The sequence below is a fragment of the Nipponia nippon genome, unplaced genomic scaffold (genome assembly GCF_047370975.1).
Source record: "Nipponia nippon isolate SJK-2023a ecotype South Korea unplaced genomic scaffold, ASM4737097v1 scaffold_1, whole genome shotgun sequence".
NCBI lineage: Eukaryota > Metazoa > Chordata > Aves > Pelecaniformes > Threskiornithidae > Nipponia > Nipponia nippon.
This window is the reverse complement of record NW_028262290.1, coordinates 151,068,869-151,087,962: the sequence shown is the minus strand read 5'-3', so window position 1 is coordinate 151,087,962 and position 19,094 is coordinate 151,068,869. Positions and strand designations below refer to the sequence as shown.

The 19,094-nt window shown below is 38.1% G+C and overlaps 1 protein-coding gene across 3 annotated transcripts in view; it reads right to left on the bottom strand.

Moving 5' to 3' along the window:
- ZEB1 (zinc finger E-box binding homeobox 1) overlaps positions 1–19,094 on the bottom strand; it is a 127,545-nt gene that overhangs the window by 20,941 nt on the left and 87,510 nt on the right. For all 3 annotated transcript variants that reach the window (XM_087778030.1, XM_087778012.1, XM_087778020.1), the window contains exons 2-3: positions 6,663–6,863; positions 1,307–1,369 (exon numbers count right to left, since the gene is read on the bottom strand). In XM_087778030.1, coding sequence (XP_087634156.1) covers positions 1,307–1,369; positions 6,663–6,863 — 264 coding nt within the window. The remainder of the gene's footprint in view (positions 1–1,306; positions 1,370–6,662; positions 6,864–19,094) is intronic.

The window sequence follows — 19,094 nt, the reverse complement described above, 5'->3', positions numbered from 1 at the left end:
TCCTATGTTTGCAAAAGTAAATTTGTTGCCTTCAAGACATAATTTGTAATGTTATTTAAGACCTGTTCATTAGCGCAAGCCCAGAAGATATTTAAACTCTGAATAACAAGTTGGCTGGCTGAAATGCAGCAAACTTGAACTTTGAGTGACTTGTTCTCTGGTGTTGGAAATTGCTATCAAAAAGATTTCAGATCCAGTTAATATTCTTCAACATTTTCCAGTTTAAAACTTAAGAGAACAATCAATGAACAACTGTATTCAAAGTTAACAAATAATAAATGAAATATTTAACTTAATATTTGTACAATAAATATTTGCCTAAATACTTTGTTCATAGAGTTTCCTTTTACCACAGTGGAACATTCTGTGAGAGCTCTGCCTGTGGCACACTAAATCACGACAGATCTCCTCCACTCTTAATAACGTGAGGTGTGTCTTTAATAGGAAGGAGAAGTTTTACAATTCATCTCTCAGTGTGAAGTCTCATACTCAATTTACAATTTGACACAATCTTTTTACGACATGAGGCAGTCTCTCACATATAGACTGTAATGCAATACATAATGTAGTCCTCCATACTTGTTTGGAGAGATCTGACTTTATAGTAACTAAAAAGAATGTGTGAATCTACAGTTTTAAACATATCAATGTTTAGTGTTTTTTGTTTTTTTTTTTTTTAAGTAAGGCTTACCCTGATAATATCTAACTATTTAGTGTTAAGGGCATTAAAAAAAAAATAAAAATCTTTTAAAAAGCCAGAAGGGCTATATGTTAATATTTTTTTTGTCAACCAGAGAAATAACAAAGTAACAAAGCATCTCTTTGTGTTTGGTTCTGAAACTGAAGTACACATTTTATTTTGCCTTCTGTAGAATCAGTACAAACAGAGGAGCTGATAATAAGTTACAGTATTGGCTTAAGTTTATTTTGGTATATTCCTTATTAGTTTAAAACACTACCTATTGACCTGTGCTTGTATTCTATACAACTACTCGTAGGATCAGTGCTATTCCTTGTTTTGCTCTTAGGGGACACGGTGCTGCAGCAGCGCAGTGGTCAGCCCTTGCGCGAGAGAACTAATCTGTGCCACTGGTCAGCTACACCTCCGGGCCCAGGACACCTGAACGGAGCCCAGGTTAGTCTTCCTCAGCTAAAAGACTGTTTACAATTTAAGACCTCTAGCGTGGAAGAGCAAAGCAGCTTATAAAGAGAGGTGGGAGAATTTCAAAGATTTCGGAAGGATACTCACCTAGCCAAAATTCAATAGCACTTTATGAATAAGGGACTCAGACTAACAAAGAAATACCTGTACATCCAACTTCATCTGTCTGAGCTTCAGGCCCCAGGATTTCCTTTGTTTCTTTTCCAGCTGAAATAGTACATTTTGTGAAAAGAAGAATGAATATTAAAAAAAAAGAACAAAAAAAGCCAGACATACAACAACTTAATATATTTGAGTTATTTCTTCAACAATTTTTGCCATTTCTATATTGTTTAGAATTGCATTTAAACACAATGTTCTTTCAAAAATATGGATTGCATATTATTTCAGCAGTGTGTAATCAGTTGAACCACAAAGATATTCCATGGTTAAAGAAACAAAATCTTAAAAGGAAGCGATACTAAACTACAACCGTTATTCAAAGAGAGGTAAAGACAGGGACTGTGTATTTCTCCAGCAAATACATAGTCAGCTACTTAAATAACCCTACCTACAAATGCAGCTGTCTGATACACTGGAATATTATTTCTGGAAACCAGAGTATCATAAACCAAGTACGTTTACATTATTTTCTCCAATTAGCAGTTTTCAGAAATGATTGATAATTTGCTGGTAATGTCTGCAAACAGCTACCTAATGCGTTCTCTTTCTCGTAAATCGTCTAGAAACCATTTATAGGCTGCAATTGCTTAAACAAACAAGGATTTTAACCTCATGCTCCACACTTCAGATCAACTGTGCACTACAAAAATGTTTCACCTATCAATTCCAATATTCAGTATGAGTTTGCAGGTCCCAGACGTCCGTAGAACTAACGCCGTGGAGCCTACCTGCCTCCGAAGCTCCATCAGCTCCTACTGAGCTGCAGCGTTCAAGGATGCAGCATAGAAGTTTTAACTCACTACAGGTTGTTGGTTCAAATCAATAAACGTCCCAAGTTGTTCCTAATTTACGTTCGTTGGGTAGCCTGGAGTCGGAAGGTCCTATCAGAAAGGCTACTGCTGCCATTTCTGTCAGTACCTGGCTTACGGCAGGAGTGCGTAGGAAAGCTATGTTGGATGTTTCACTCCTTTATGAGTAGTATGCTATGCTAATACAGGTGAAATTAAAGCATTAGTTCATAGTTTTATTATGGAAACCTTAGATGCTTCAGAGCTACACTGCAGAAAAAGACTCTTATGTGATCCAGGAGGTTGGACTACACAAGTGCCATGATCTGAGATGGCAACTGTTACACTTTTATTTACCTTACTTTACTTCAGTGCAGGGAAAAATCCTTTGGTTTGGCTAGTCAAAACCCCAGAACATGCCATCTTTTTAATTACAGGAGAAGCCAATTTCTCCTTTATATGGAAGATGATAAATTCTAGGAGAACTTGAAGTTCTCAGATAATACCAGCTTCCTCAAAGGAAAAGATTGTTACTTCTGTCTACTTTGATAAAATCCCACAGACCCAAAATATCTGTAGATAGTCACAAACAAGAAATATGCTTAAAAGGAAACTGTAACTCTTAAATCTTACTTTAATTTTAATTGTCCTCTAAAAAAACCCCCCAAACAGTCTGTATTTTATTGATCAATACTGGATTGTGAACTAATTATATTTTTGGCTCATGATACCACAGACTTGGTTCAGAACTGTAAGATGGATGACTGCATGCAATGCAAATTTAAATCCAAAATTTAATTTCTTAAAAAGAATCATGATGAAAACCCATTATTTTTCTTTAAAAAGGGTTTGTGATTTTTCTCCATTATGAAATAGGCTCTATGGAAGAGGGGGAATAATTCTTACTCATAGAAATTTAAATTATAGTGTCTCTAGCAAATTCCACTGGCTTCAGTACAAATAGAAGCTATGCTTCCCAAGGGAATGTCAAGGAATTTATGGCATTATAGATTAATCTCAGTGAAGTTAAAAACCCTCTAATAATCATAACCTCTGTTTGGTACTGTCTCTTCCCAATATCTAGAAGTGGGGTATAAAACAGGGAGGAGCGCTTTTCCACAGGGGGTGATCTTCCTTAATGCTGTAGGAATAAGTAATAATTTGAAAAATGTTAAGTACAGCTCCATCTTTGTAGCTATGTATGGTCCACATAGGAAGGCAACTTTGCAATTGTGCCCTCAGAAGCCCAATTACCATGCTGCAAATACAGCTGCTGGGAAGCAATGGGAAGGGATGTGATGATGGGGGAACAGATCTTAAGACACTGTTCCACCAAGCAGAAATCACAGCTCTGAATTCCAGAAGAAATTTGAGCCACCTGCTGAATGACTGCTTAAATACAGGTCTCCACGAATAGCATCTAGGGCATGAATATCCATCCTGGCATTACATCTGCACTTACCAGATAATTGTAAAACATGTTCTTGGACTTCTGTATCTCATCATTGCTTATGAGCAGCTGCTTAGAGGTACAGTGGGACTTCCTAGGGTTAAATGCTAATGATTTTCAGATCACAGTGTGTACTTGCAGCAAACATGCATGACACAATCACTGTGTCATAGGCTGAGTATAAAGATCTCTGCATGGGTAAGATAAAGGATCAAATTTAAACCACTAAAAATGGAAATTTTGTTTGCAGGCAGAAAGACAAACTTCACTGAAATTTCCACCGCAGTCTTATCTTCAGAGAAGGGAATAAATTCCAAAGCCCATCAAAAGACTTTCTAATTTAAATTCTTTAGAGCTAGTTTTCTGATATGCATGTAGCAAGCACTATTTACAGGTTGCAGTGTTGCCCGGTTGTTTGCTTCTGCGAGTAAAATCTTGATCAAAAAGATGCCACACGTTTTTAGCCTTCCTCCCAAATGAAATTAATACAAACTAGCGCAAGCAACCTTCCTCAGCAACCCACCACACTGAAAGAACATAATCCATCTTACAGCACATAGGCTCAACCTAAAATTTTATGAGTTAAAGGAATTTTTGAGTTCCAGGAAGGGCTTAAACATAAAACATAACTTCATTAATTTTTAAAGGTTATTTCAAGGCCTGGGTAATTTTTTTAAATTTTCAAATTTTCAAAGATATCTTAGTTCCAGGTCTGAGATCTCTAGATTTTCTAAATACTTATAATACATAATAATGCTTTTAAAGTGTATTAATATAATAAGTCAATAAGTTTAACCTTTGCTTTTTTTAAAAAAATAAAATTGTAGCATAGGTTTTACATTAAACTAAAGCAAAGAAAAAAAAAGATACTACAGAATCATTGCACACATGAATGCTGGCACACTGCCAGCAACTTGTGCAGGATACACGTGGTTCACTTTTTCAAACCCATATGACTGTTTCAGTTAAACCTCTTGAGATACACACCTTATATTTAAAACACCTGTTCCGAAGGTCTTTTAGAAATTCAGTTAGAATGACTGGAAACGGAAGGAAACTAATCTGATAAAGAAATGTTACGTGTGTTGTTTCTATTCTTGGGCATTCGTGAACAGAACAAGTATGTAAAAATCTCATTCTGTCAAGTTCAGCTAAACCCAGGAACTTTCAGTACTACTTTACCAATGAAACACAACTTACTAAAACGTCTGTAGTGTATGTTTTCTAAAAATAACCACCAGTCCTGAAGATGGTATTAGTGTTGCACGGACACCCACCCCAGTACCTTTCCCTGTATGAGAGAGATCATGTATTCAATACATCTCTCTTCAGATTTCTAATGTGCAACCAAGACTGATGATATGATTTTCAGCTCACACCTTTCCTTCTAGGAAAGCTATAAAAAAGTAAATAGTACTTTACCATAGCAAATCAAAGCTCCATAAAACCTAATGTAGCTTTCATTTTTCTCATGTAGTCATTGCCAGAAATTCAAACAATTTATTTAAAAAAACCTTACTATCAAATAAAAAACCCTCCAGACTGCTACAAAAGAGGCTTCAGAATACGTAATTTTTACGGAAGAAATTTATGGTAGTTTGAGCACACCTGTATGGCAATCGTTTAATCTTTTGTCTATCTAAACACTGATGAAAGCTTGTCTTTGACAGCAATGACCAAGGCAGAGAAAACATTGCCTACACTGTGATACTACAATCGCAGTAGAATTTGCTTCAAACGCTTCATTTTAGCAAACAAATTTTAAAAGGCTAAAAATGGTACATTTGGAAAAAGGAGTCAGAAAAGATGCCATCACATGTCTAGAGCTCTGAAAAACCCCAGAAGGTTGCCTGAGGGAAGACACTGTGTCATGACTACCTGTAGGTACATCTCCAGGAAACATTCAGTCCAAAGGGTCTTGACCCAGCACCTCTGTCAGACAGTGCTGCTCTTCACTCCCTATTTCAGGTTTCCTACACCTATGCTTGAAGGGTTCAAGAAACAGTCTACACACAACCCATTTTTATGTAACTGCAATTCCTGATAGATACAGCCTGCAGTAGAGCAAAGATATTATAGGAGAACTAAGAAAATTACATACCTAATAATTTAGCTCCAAAATACTCATTTCCCTGCGCAGCGTACCTTGGCAATAGCAGCTATGTAAAAACAGGCTGAGTTGATGCTATTCTTTGAGCTCTCAGCTGCTCTCTCTCAGCTGGATTGCAGTTAGGGACCATCTGACTGCTTTCCATTTATTTAGATGTGAGGTCATGCAATTTATCTTAAACCACCAGTTTTAACAAGGTGGATACTAAAGAATTGCGGCTGGAGTTTAGACACAAACGGAGATGTGCCAGAAAATATTCTGTATCTTTCAGGGGATTAAGGCCAAATTCCGCAATAAATTCCACTAATTTATGCATTTATCCCAACTTGGCTCAAATGTAAGCATGCTGTGTGATATTATGAAACTCACTATCTGATTCCACAGTAAAAAAGGCCCATTTCCTGACTGCTTCAAATTTTCAGCTTCCAAAGCTGCTGCATAATATGTACAACATTTACATCCTTCCAGTGTTTTCAAAATACAGATTCATTATGAGTAAGATAGATAATTCTAAAACTAATGATCTAAAAATTATTTTTTCTGGCTGTATTTTATAAGGGAAAAGGCAGAAGCAGCTCACAGGGAGAAATTTACATCTGAATATTATTTTGTTTCCTATTTTTGGCTTACTGCTTACTCCCCAACCCGAGCAACCCTGAACCTTACCAGGAGCTATGGCAGAGACTTGCCATGCAAAAAGACTTGGAAAACTTAAAGCAAGTAACTAGGCTCTGATCACCCTTGAGAATGCTGCATCTACAGATTTGAAGCTCCTGTTTAACAATGCCCATGGAATGAATACACCTCCTAATCCACCTCAAATATTAAATAAAGAACATAAAATATATTACAATAAATACATTAGAAGACCTCTCTTTGACTGTGAATATTACATGTTATTTCAGTAACAAAGTGACCAAAAAAAGTCCTATCGAATCTTCATTTTAGAAACCTTTCTTTACACAGCATCATCAGTGAAAATGAACATACCTTCATCTTCCCAGCAACTGTTTGTACTCCCTTCTCTTTCACTGTTTTCTGGTAATACTGTATGGTCTGTTGGCAAGTCATCTTCTGGCACACTAGCATCACAGTCTGCTGCATCAGTTACACTTTCTTCTTCCACTATATGCAATTTATCTTCATCGTCTGAATCTGAGTTTGCTTCTACCACGTTATTATAATTGGTGACTGCGGACAGACAAAAAGCAAAATACTGATCAATATACTCTTAATTTACAGCACGGAGGTCCAAAGCTTTCAGTACTGTGGCCAGATGTTATATCTGGGGCATCTCTATTGAGTCACATTATTATTTCTTCTTTCCACATGGGGATGGCAGTGGCTTGTGAACAACTCGGACGTAACGGCGGGACACAAGGAGATATCTGACAGCTGCTGGGCTTCCACCACTGCTAGGAACCACGACACCTCTCACTTCTGCACACCCGATGCAAGGCTGCACAAGAAAAGGCAGCGGACAACTCCAGAGTTGTCTTCTGGGCCACACTGAAGCATCAGGCTTCCAAGTGGATCATTCCAATTTGGATACCAGCATTACTGTACGTTTCCTTTAAGAATATTATGGCCTGGTCAATAGTCTGTGAAACACTTAATACTGATAAACAACATTTTGTTACCGACAGACGTGTATAATGAGGATAGGCTGTATGTATATAGCAATCAGCGGGGTACAGAAGGAACAAAACTGTAGGGAAACAACTGGCAGTGAAAACCAAGCGACCCCAGGCTGAGCACAGCCCAGAGAGGGCGGCTCAGTTGCCCTTGTCCGGTCCCACGGAGCAAGCCCTTGCCTGCAGTTACGCACGCCAGCTGCGCTCACCTAGTCCATCTTCTCGCTGGCTTTTCCTGTAGCTGATGCCACCCCCATGCTCTGGGTATGTAAATCAAGGAGCAAGAAATGGGAACAATAAGGAGATTTGATTCAGAAGGGCTAAAGTGCTCCTGATCCAAGCTAAAATGCTCTTGTAGTTACACTCAAAGACCACACTAAAGACTCAGCAGGATGAATGTGAAAGGAAAAGTCTCAGAGGTGACTTAGAAAGGAAATCTCGCATAACATTTTCCTTAGCTACCATGAAAAGTAATAACTCCACTTTTTCAGCCTGGAGAACATATTGTGAGAGTCTTGTGGACAAAGGATTACACGACGATACATATGCTTCTGTCATATGGGAGCAGATTATTATTAAAATAGTCTTCATTTGTAAGCACAAAAGATCAGTTATGGCCATTTCAATTTAAACTGTAAGGATTATGTATTCAGAAAAAAATTACTTTCACAATCTGTTGAAATGTCTTGTTACTCACACTGAAGTTAAACTATTAAACATTTATATCTATATGCATATTACTTCTTCACTGCCAAGTTTGAACTTCTTATTGAAATGCTTCAAAATACAGTTTAAGAAAGAGAATAAATTTATCAATGAATAAACTAACAAGACTTGTCTTGGCTGCAGTACTCCTTCAGTGGTTATGGGAATTATACCTGGGAGGCACATAATCACGCTACTTTATGATACCTGCATCCTGTCACTGTTAGCACACGAGAAGCCAGAACGATTCTTTCATGTGAAATTCTGCCTATTAAGGCAGATAAATAGCAAACTAGACTCCTGCTCTTCTGAAGCTAGCCATTTTTTTTTTTAAAGTAGATATTCTAGTCATTTAAAAATGCATTTAAGCAGGGAAAGTGAGCAACTTTATGAACTGACAGGGTACTACCTCATCGCCTTCCAATTCATGAGAAAAATGTCTCATCCAGAACATGCATAAGCATGACAAAAGAGCCTTCTGAGTTTAAAACAATCATTCCATGTTTCCATGTTTTATGCACATAGTGTTATTTGAAAAATGTAGTAACACCCCACTATTCATAATACTGACCTCTTCTAAGACAACAAATTTAGGCAAATTGCCTAAATACTAGTATCTGGTCCATTTCAATCAATAAATTGATATTCACTTTATATTCTGTAACTGATTTTACAAAGTAAAATAGGTACTGTAAGGGATGCTGTAACGTTGTGTGAAAGAGAAGACATACATGTATTCCCCCACCAAAGCAGAAAAGATTTATGAATTTATTTGCCTGAGAAATGGTAAATGCAACTTTAAAAAAAGTGTAAGAACAGACATAAAGCAGGAGGAAGTGGAAAAATTATTTTAGCCTGTTGTCTTAACTGACTTTTACTGTGATGCTTAGATGTAGAGGATTATTAATATAAAACACCAATGTATATACCTTTGCCACATGCAAAGGAGATCAATAAGAGCAGGGATCAAGATTTATAGGCGTAAGTTCAGAATTCAGTAGTGTAGATAATGAATGCTTGATTTTTTTAAAAATAAATTTCCTGTTTAGTTTGGGAAATTAAGTGTAATCCCTTATATTAGATTTACAGTGTTTTTTATAGAAAACTAAAATATAATCAGCAAGTTTGTGCTGAAGAATTACACTTATGGAGAAAAAGCATCTCTTCTTTTCCTCATCACATATTTTTTTTATTTTAAATATAATCTATTCATTATGGCTCTATTTACCTTGAAACATTTTCATACATTCTCACTACACTCATGTGCTAACTCCGCAAAACTTAAAAAACTCCTTCCCTGTAAAAAGCGAGGAACAAATGGTCTTTGGGATTTCAGTTCCTTCCTCCAAAGATCAGTTGTCAACAAGGCAACACAATAAAATCAGCAAGAAATCTGGTTCTAACATTCCTGTTTTCCTCTTATGAAGAGCTTTGGGGGAAATAAACTGCCAAACCTGCATCTAAAAGGGCTCAGCACATTTGGCACGGCCAGGCAACTCACACACCAAACACAGCAGAAAGTTGAGCACTTAAAACGACGGGAATGTCCATATATCTATACGCAACTCTAACTAAATGATTACATGCTGTTTTCCTTCTACAGGATCCTTGCCTCATCTAGTGCAGTGATGGCAAATACCCAGGGAACGCTCAGTTTTATGGACTGAACTGCGTATTTGTAGGATCCTGCCTCATTTTTTCAGGTTGCAAAGTGATCGCTCATTCTTTCTATCCCCATCAGCCAGCAGTGTTCTCAAAGCCTCACTTACAAGATGTTAGCCAAAATGGGATTCCTCAGTATATATTATATACCATATATTATATAAGATATGATATATTCTATGTATTTACATACAATATATTATAAGCATATATTATATAATTATATGATTATATATTATATATAATTTCCCTACATGGCATTCAGCAGGAATGCTTCAAAACATGTAATTAACTGAACTGTAGTAGGGTGATGGTATCTCCATTTTACAGAGTGAAAAACAGCGGATTCTTTTGGCAATCCTGGCATTGCCACGTCAGTGCACGGCATTTCAGGCCTTACTTTTCAGAGGACTTTGCATTTTTACAGCATTTTATATATTCAAAGCACACTTGTGTTCATTCCAAATGCAGCTGTGCTCAGAGCCCAGGTACCTCAGCCTGTGTGCCACAGCAACTAGAAACATAGAGATCACCTCCAAAATAAGTGACCTTCCAGAATCACATAAAAACTCCCTGAAAGAGAGAGAATAAAATCCAGTCTTTCAGTGGAGATTTCAAATGCCTTAGAAAGCATGCTTTTGATTCCTGCAGCCCTCTACTTAAATTACTACGCTTTCCAGCAATTAAGGCAAGGGTTCCGGAGGCAACAGCTTCCTTTAATAAACACCCCTAATTCATTCTCTGGGCACCATTCCTTCTGTGAAAAAATTATGTGATCACGTAATTAAAGATCTTATCATTATGCATACATGCAAGGGACAAATTAAAAAAATTTCAACGATCTTCAGCCCGACACTTTCCAACTTTTTTTGAATGCTCAACTTTTCAAGACAAGTGTTTGATTTCAAAGAATGTATGAATATTCTTAATAGAAAAAATGGTTAAAAAACAATCAAACCCTGTAACTTACTGTATTTTTAGCTAATTAAAATTAAAATCCCATTACATGGTACCATACTGATGCCTGCATGGCTCCAAAGCTTAGTTTTAGCAATGCAGATCTGCTCCTGGTGCCTTACAAGACTACGGGGTGGTAGTAGCAGGCTGCTATCTTCATTTGCTTCAGACACATTTTGGCTACATGTTGCACAGCTCTTCGAAGACATTAAAGAAACCCTGGAACTGCAGCACATAGCATCCAACTCCAGGGGTAACCATTCCCCCCCCCCCTCTCTTCTCCAGTTTAGTCCTAGAGCCAAATTTAGACCTTCCCCATCTGCACATCTTTTTGGGTGTTTTCTCTTCTTGTCCTTGATGTTTCCTCAGAATAGCCACCACTGAAAGAAGAGGACAACAAGCTCACAAGCCTCGCTTGATGCCTGGCACCACAGTAACTGCTAAAGTTGGGAGGAATAAATTTAATTAAATCTTTTTGGATAGAGATTGAAATATACTCAATACAAAAGCAATATGTAGAGACTACTGCTTACAACCTCTGAAAGAAATTCTATTAAATATACATAAATGATGACTTCAAGTGACTTCTAATTTGGCCAAATATTCCATGCAGAAAATAAAAAACAATTGTAAAATCTTGCTCAGAACAGTTACAGTGTTCCAATGAAGTAACTACAAGTATTTCAAACTTCAGTAATATTTACTTTTAGTTAATATCATTTAAAAGTAGTGACTACCTAAACAAAATAATTCAGCCTGGATCACAGAACACTGGCACAAACAGCAATCAACGTCTCCACGATGAGACACTGCTCTGTGAAAAGCAAGGACAGATAGAGAGGTTACATCACCCTCGGCCACCACTGCTCCAGGGATGGCTGGCAGCAGCCGGGAAGAAGAAGCAGACCGCTGAAGGGAATCTTATCTTCAACTGTGAAAGCAAAGTCTGGCTCAGATCATGAGCCATGGCTGTAAGCCTCTGGAAACAGGTCACCAGACAAGCACATATGATGTATAACAGACATACAGGCCTATTCTGTCCACCGTATAGTATGTAACCTTAGCAGAAAAATGTACATTATTAACAGTTTCATTATTAATTTCAGCTTTACTTTCACAGATGAATAGAAAAGAAGGCCTAATTTTCAACATATGTATTACAAATGACACTGAAGACTAAATATTTATTCAATAAAAATATTTTTATATCATTACTATATATCTTCTGACATAAAGATGAAATATTCATTAAAAAACAATACATGAAAAATACATCTTATGAAGCATAATTACTTCTTTTCCTGTTGATCACTTTCTTGCTACAGTATTCTGATTCTTAAAGAATAAATGAGTATCTGTAGTTGAAGCTTTCATTGCTCTAAGAGTAAATGACTGCAAAATGAATTGCAGAAAATGAGCTTTGCTTTCTGGATTTTTACAGTCCTAAATGCAGAAAAGATGCATGATGTTGGGCAATTCTAATTAAAAAAGAAATATGTTCAAATGGAATTAGTGATTAAAGAGCTAAAACAGAGAAATATATTATTTTGCTGGTTGAATACAGCTGGGAAACCACGATACACGTGTCTAGTCAAATTCATCATAGTATTTAAAAGGAAAAGAATCTTTAGTTCTCTAATTTAAAACCAATGAACCCAGGAAATTTAAGGCGAACACTAATATTGCGGTGATGAAAGACTATAGGACTCGCTGTTTCCATAGCATATATTATAATGGGAGAGTCCCCAAAAAGGCAAGTGACCTGGGTGGCAATAGAAGGAAAGCTTCTCAAAAAGCTGGCAGCAGGTACCTGCTCACTGCTCCCCCATCCAGATCTGCCCTCAGAATCATGAGATGACATGAAAGACTATATTCCCAACACAAAGAATGACCCAATCAGGTTCATATCACTCAAATTCTGATAGGAATTTACTCATCTCATCAAGAAAAAAAGTATGTGGTGGAATACGTATCGGAATAATTTGAGATCAGGTGGCAACAGCACAGAACTGCACTAAAAACAGGACAGGCTTCCACAGAACTAATCCATAATCTCTAATATGTATTACTAGGATCTGGAAGCATACCGATGGAAGGATACTTTGAACCTGATCTGTTACAATCTTTTCTTCAATACTTGCCAGCGGTCTCTGTTCTTTATGCAGATTCTGGTCCAACATTCTTACTACCCGTCTCTTTTATACCTCTCCATACTTAATCCAAAATCCTACCTACTTCCATTGAAAAATAAACTTTTAGGAATTTGTGAGTTAAAACAAACACTCTTGAATTTTTTAAGATGTTGGACATATGTAACCAACACATTTGAGTTGCGTGGGCTCAGTATCTCAACACTGAAAAGGCTGGAGTCGGGGATTCTGATCTTCTAGAAATCCTACTTCTAAAAGCTCTTCCAAGTTCTAATAAAAAAATTTGAAAGCTTATTTATGAATACTGTTAGAAAAGAAACCCTTGATTCTACAAACTGGAACAACTCCTGTGCTCTGTGAACTGCATTCTTGGTTCATGGATTTCTGCTCTGACAGCCTACAATCATCTCTCGGAAACCACTGACTCCCTGTCAGCTCAACTGAAAATCTGCACCTATGTATTATTTTGCTCTAGTCTTAAAAATATTTTAAGCAAAATATATTGCAAAGGCAGAAACCTGATAATTTAGCATTCAGTATTTTATATTTAGATTTTAGGGTATACTATTAATTTTATTACTACTCCTGAATGAAATGCCATACTTTCACCTCTCCATTGGTAAGCTGCCCAGTATCTTTAGTAAAGTCAGACCTTTATGTTCTTTTCATATTTTTCCTCTCAGTATAAAACACCCGCTTGAAATTAGTAAGTACCTTCCATGCAATAATATATACAGAACCATGTTACTATCTGAAGTAGAAACACAGGGAAGAGCTTCAGGAAAGGGAAGGCAAATGTTGATGTTCACCCTAATATTCTCCGCCTGCTTCCAGCAGTTTTCTGGCTCCTGGAATTTCTAAATGAGGTGTGTTGTCTTCATACCTAATAGCCTCATTTTCTGTGAATTTGCCTGGTTACTTTTTGAATTCATGAAAATTTTGGCATCCGCATTATTCTGACGCAAGCAGTTTCACAGCTCTGTGTTGTGGGAAGATTAAGTTTATTCTGTTGATTTTGAACCTGCTCTGCACTAGATTCAGTGGGTGTCCCCTAAATCCTCCCCACTTGTGTCCTCTATGCTGTTCTTGATTTTATACGCTTCATTGCACAGCCCTCCCTTCCAACGTGAAGAGTCCTTGTCCACTTGTTACTCATACAGAAGTTGCTCCACTGATCATTTTTGCTGGACCTTCTTCTGTTCTGCTGCATCACTGTGTACGGGGAGGGGGAGAGATGACAACCTGGAACTGCACCCAGCATTCAGGATGCACATGCATCATTGATTACAACAGCAGCGTAAAAAGGTGCTTTTTTCTTCTCTATCCCTTTTCTAACAATGCAAGTCATATTCTAGGACTTTTCTTGACTGCTACAAGTAATTAAACTGACACTACTACAGATTTATTTTCTGTAACCCCAAAAGTGCTGTTCCTGAATGGTAACAATCAGCTCAGAACCCATCACGGGACCCTGCTCCTCCCTCCACATACATCACTTCACTTTTACCTACCTAGAATTTTATCTGCCTTACTACTGCTCAGCTATTTGGAAACACGGTTATGATTTCCCAAAGAAGTACAAGCAACCCTTAGTGAAAATATTTGCTGCTTCCTAATCATGTCATAGCCTCCATCAGGCAGCAGGGTGACTTCCCGTAGTATCGGGACAGCCAGCAGCACTATGGGAGAGTGGAGGCAGCAGAACACATTACATTAGGCAGCTTGTTGAACTCAGTAAATATACACTACAGTGAGATTGTGTTATGTGGAAAGTGTGAGGAAACTGTATTATACTCTTAATTAAATCATTCAAGAAAAAAACCCAAACCCCTGCCAGAGATTAGTTTCTGAAAGAATCCATTTGAAATTTAATTTAAAAACATACGTGTAATTTTCAGAAAAGTAATTCTGCTTTTAAGAACAGTATACGTGCTATAACTGTGGAGAATAGAACTATATTTTACATATAAAAGGTTGACTCACTGTTTATTTAGACATATACACATGTGAGCATGCTCACACAGGAAAAGGAGAACTGGATTCAGTCCTTCCTCTGCCTGAAGGGATCAAACTTGCATCCCCCATGTGTGTTTATATAAATATAGGAATAGTTGTAAAAATACAAGTCTAAATATTTACATGTACTGAACACTTTTCTGATAATTTTGTTTAACTAATAAAAATCTCTTTCAAAATGTTTTTACACCTCTTAACTGAATATTAGTGTCCAGTCAAATGCAGCTTGACACACATTTTGAATATTCTGACACAATAAACCCCATAAAATTCAAGAATCTTAATATGCACTAAGGTATATAAATCATCTCAATACACATTTACTGGATTATTTGGTCTTCTGGTCAACTCAAAGAAACTTTGAGTTTAAAATAAATGCTTTCCAAGTGGACTGCACACTAAAACATTCTCCAAATGCTGTACCAAAAGTGAGACTGAATGTTTGGCTTGGCTTACACAACACACATTAAAATCAATGGTGTAAATACAAATTTTCTGCTTGTCAATTTTAAATCATGGTTTTAAAATCAATCAGTATTTGAGGTTAAAAACAAACTGACTCTTAATGTTGAATTTTTCTATTGATACGGCGAAGTCTGGAACAAAGCCTGATGATCTCAGTGAGGACCAGTTCCCCAGCATTAGGATAATGGCTGCAGCTCTGGCACTAGGCTCTGAGATGACATAAGCGATACTTGGAGCAAATCTGGCAAATAATCCAGCCTTAGTGATTAAATTTTTTGCTGCTTGCCTTTCTTCATCTGACCATTAGTTTGATTTAGGGTTAACTTAGTCCCACATGCACGATTATATTGGAACAGGACAGTTTAGTCATGTACTATTTAGAAACCCAGAAGCAGAAGCAGCTCCAGGTTTCCCAGTGGGGCAGACACAGTGGAGTTTCTGCCACGAAGGTGAATAAAGGCAGACAGCAGAGAGCAGCTGGGGAATCTGCTGCTTTGGCTGCTCCTGGCAGGCAGCTGCTTTAGCCAACTACCTGCTTTGCCTATGAGTCAGATGAGTTCTGGGCAGAAGAATATACATATTCCCTCCATCCCTCCCAAACTATTCCAACTACATACCTAAGACATTAGATTTTACTTCTGTATCATTTCTGGGATGCTAAGTCCAACACCAAGTCAGGCTCTCCTGGATCCAAAAACAAGTCCCACTGATTGTAAAGGATTTGTAAGAGTCGTCGGTTCTGACGGCAAGGCCAGCAAGCTTGTACCCACGCTAGCAGGCAGAGTGGTGGGAGAGAAACAGAAATACATGGTGGAACTGCTAATGCTGAGGACCTCATGTTCACGCTCTGTGTTTCAGGCGGTCTCTTAATAAAACTAGCTCTAGTCTAGTCTTCTAGAGTAAATCTTCATTAGTGGCTGCAACACACTTGAGAGTGCTCCCAGAGCCTATCTTCTCATTGTGCATAAAGAAAAGGCATGCTCCCAAGTCAAAGCACAGTGAGTGAGGACAATCAGGAGATTCACTTCAAGAACACAGTCCTGATCTGAATTAAGACACTGAAGGATGTGCACCTGCAGCCAAACACCTGTGGAAGGGACACACACTTGCCTGCAGAGTCTGAAGAATAAAACTTTCCATTGCTCATTCCATTATAAAAATGATTAGATGTACTGATACCAAAATCTCAGCCTGTTGAGGGGAGGGACCCCTTGGGCCATCTACCCTGTTCCTCCCTCCTACAAGCAACCAGCTCATATACTCCCTCTCACAATTTCCTTTTTGAAGGGATCAAACAAATTCTTGACAGATTCCTGTGTGCAGGACATATCATCAATTGACAGGAAAGCTGTACGTGGTCTTTCCAGACAGTCAAGAGCTTGTGGTGACAGATGCTGGCCAGAACTGGTAACCACTGTTTGTTAGAGATGAAAGCAGATGAGGTTGTGTGACAAGTTCTATGGATTGAATCCCATACTCCTCAAAAAGAGTCTGAATCTATACTGCTAACAAACATCCTGACAGAGAAGCTGCAATAGCAACACAGGAAAGCTTGAAAAGGACCTTTGGGAGACAGAAGAACGATGGCGCTGAAGACATAGATGCCAGTGAGTACCCAAATCACTCAGCACTGCAGTGCAGAGTTAAAGACGAGTGAATGACAATGGAGGTTTAGGACTGGTAACACATTGTCATGTGCAGTACATAGCAGCCAGTAAAAGGGAGACCACCACCACCTCCTCCCTTTGGGTTGCTTCTTGAATGAAAACCTTTTCTTCCACTTGCTTGAAATACCTTAAGATCATAGGCATGGTTGTTCCCATCTGCAGTGCTGGTTGGCATCAACTCTGAACATTACCAAGTATCATCTAGTAAGATGACCTGACCACAGCAATCATATGTGTTTAGGTAACTCCTGAGATTGCAGATGACAAGCTCAACTGGGGACACTGGTTTCAGACTCATTAGAAAGGATCACCAAAACTACGCAGGCAGACCTCTCAACAAGAGGCCTTAGTATAAAGGACCGTTGGGTCACCAAGTGGGAGCTCTTGACATAGCCCACAGACCTTATAGTTTGAACTGTCCATCACCTGAGCAATACAATCACAGCACTTGTACACTGCGATACTATATAAGCCTTTCCTAGGAACACCAGACTCCAAATGCATGTCTCTTTGAATGGCTTTCCAGATGTTGTAATGCTACATGTTAAAAATTTATAGACCTTATAAGGGTGGGAACTTGTAGGTATAGAACTTATAAGGGTGGGAAATAACTTTAAAATCAACTCCAGTGCTCACATGAGAATTTATTTGCATGTAGAATTGACATGAATCCAGAGATGAGAAGTAGAAAGTACATAGATAAGTATTTCAACTATTTAGTCTTGGCCCAATAAGAATAAATAAAAATACAGGAAAAATTAAAATACAGGAAAACATATGTTTGTTTATTTATACATACATATATATACTTACATATATATTTTCGGGTTTGATAGCCTAAAATTAGATTTCAAAATGTATATTTATATATGTATACCTATATCATCATATAAAAATAATGTGATTTTGAAATATTTCTCTTATTAGGGCTACTTCAGGAAAGTAACTTAAATGTAATTTTCAGCATGCTGCTTTGAGACTTTTCATTACTCTGCAGCTCTTCTGTGCTAAAAATGGAAGCTTTATAGCTTTGCAAAACGAAGGCTTTCAGTCTTTCAGTGAGACAGAGGGACTTGCAATGATAATTTCTCTATTGGAGTTGCAAATGATAGTCCTTTTTCTAATGAAAAAGCTAACTATTGTCCGAATATTCTCTCCTTCTAGTCTCTGGATTGAAGTAAATTCTACATGCAAATACGAAAATTCTCAGTGGCAGCATAATTTGAAAAATGGTATTATTACAAGGTGCTTATAGGTTTGGAAACAGTAAAAATGGTCCCATAAGAAAAAAATTAACATTCAGAAAAAAGACAGTTGAAGGTATATGAGAAAATTAACTGTACCCTTTGCCTGTTATCACCATTGTACAAGCCAAGGTTGCAGAGCTCTCTACAAATGAGAACTTAACTCCATCTGTGTAATTCCATGTCAACTGCTGCTGTCAGGGTTTTACAAAAACTTAAAGTAAATTTAATACTTTAATTTACAAAAAATTAGAGTAGTGAACAGAAAGAACCATATCCCCTCCCAGCATTTTTTTAAAATCCACTGGAAAAAAAAATAATTTCAATAATTTCATTACAGCTTTAAACATTCGGCAGGGGAGAAGCCATACTTTGGTTCATTTTTCTCTCTCGCAGCTCCCCCTTTCTAAATCTGCCTGAAGGCAGGAAGGCCCTACAGAGGGACCTGGACAGGCTGGATCGATGGGACGAGGCCAATTGTATGAGGTTCAACAAGGCTCAGTGCTGGGTCCTGCACTTGGGTCACAACAACCCCATGCAATGCTACAGGCTGGGGGAGGAGTGGCTGGAGAGCTGCCTGGTGGAAAAGGACCTGGGGGTGTTGGTCGACAGCTGGCTGAACATGATCCAGCAGTGTGCTCAGGTGGCCAAGAGGGCCAATGTCATCCTGTATCAGAATATCTTGTATCAGAAATAGTGTGTCCAGAAGGACCAGGGAGGTGATAGTGCCCTGTACTCGGCACTGGTGAGGCCGCACCTCGAGTACTGTGTTCAGTTTTGGGCCCCTCACTACAAGAAGGACATCGAGGTGCTGGAGCGTGTCCAGAGGAGGGCAACAAAGCTGGTGAAGGGTCTGGAGCACAAGTCTTACGAAGAGCGGCTGAGGGAGCTGGGGTTGTTTAGCCTGGAGAAGAGAAGGCTG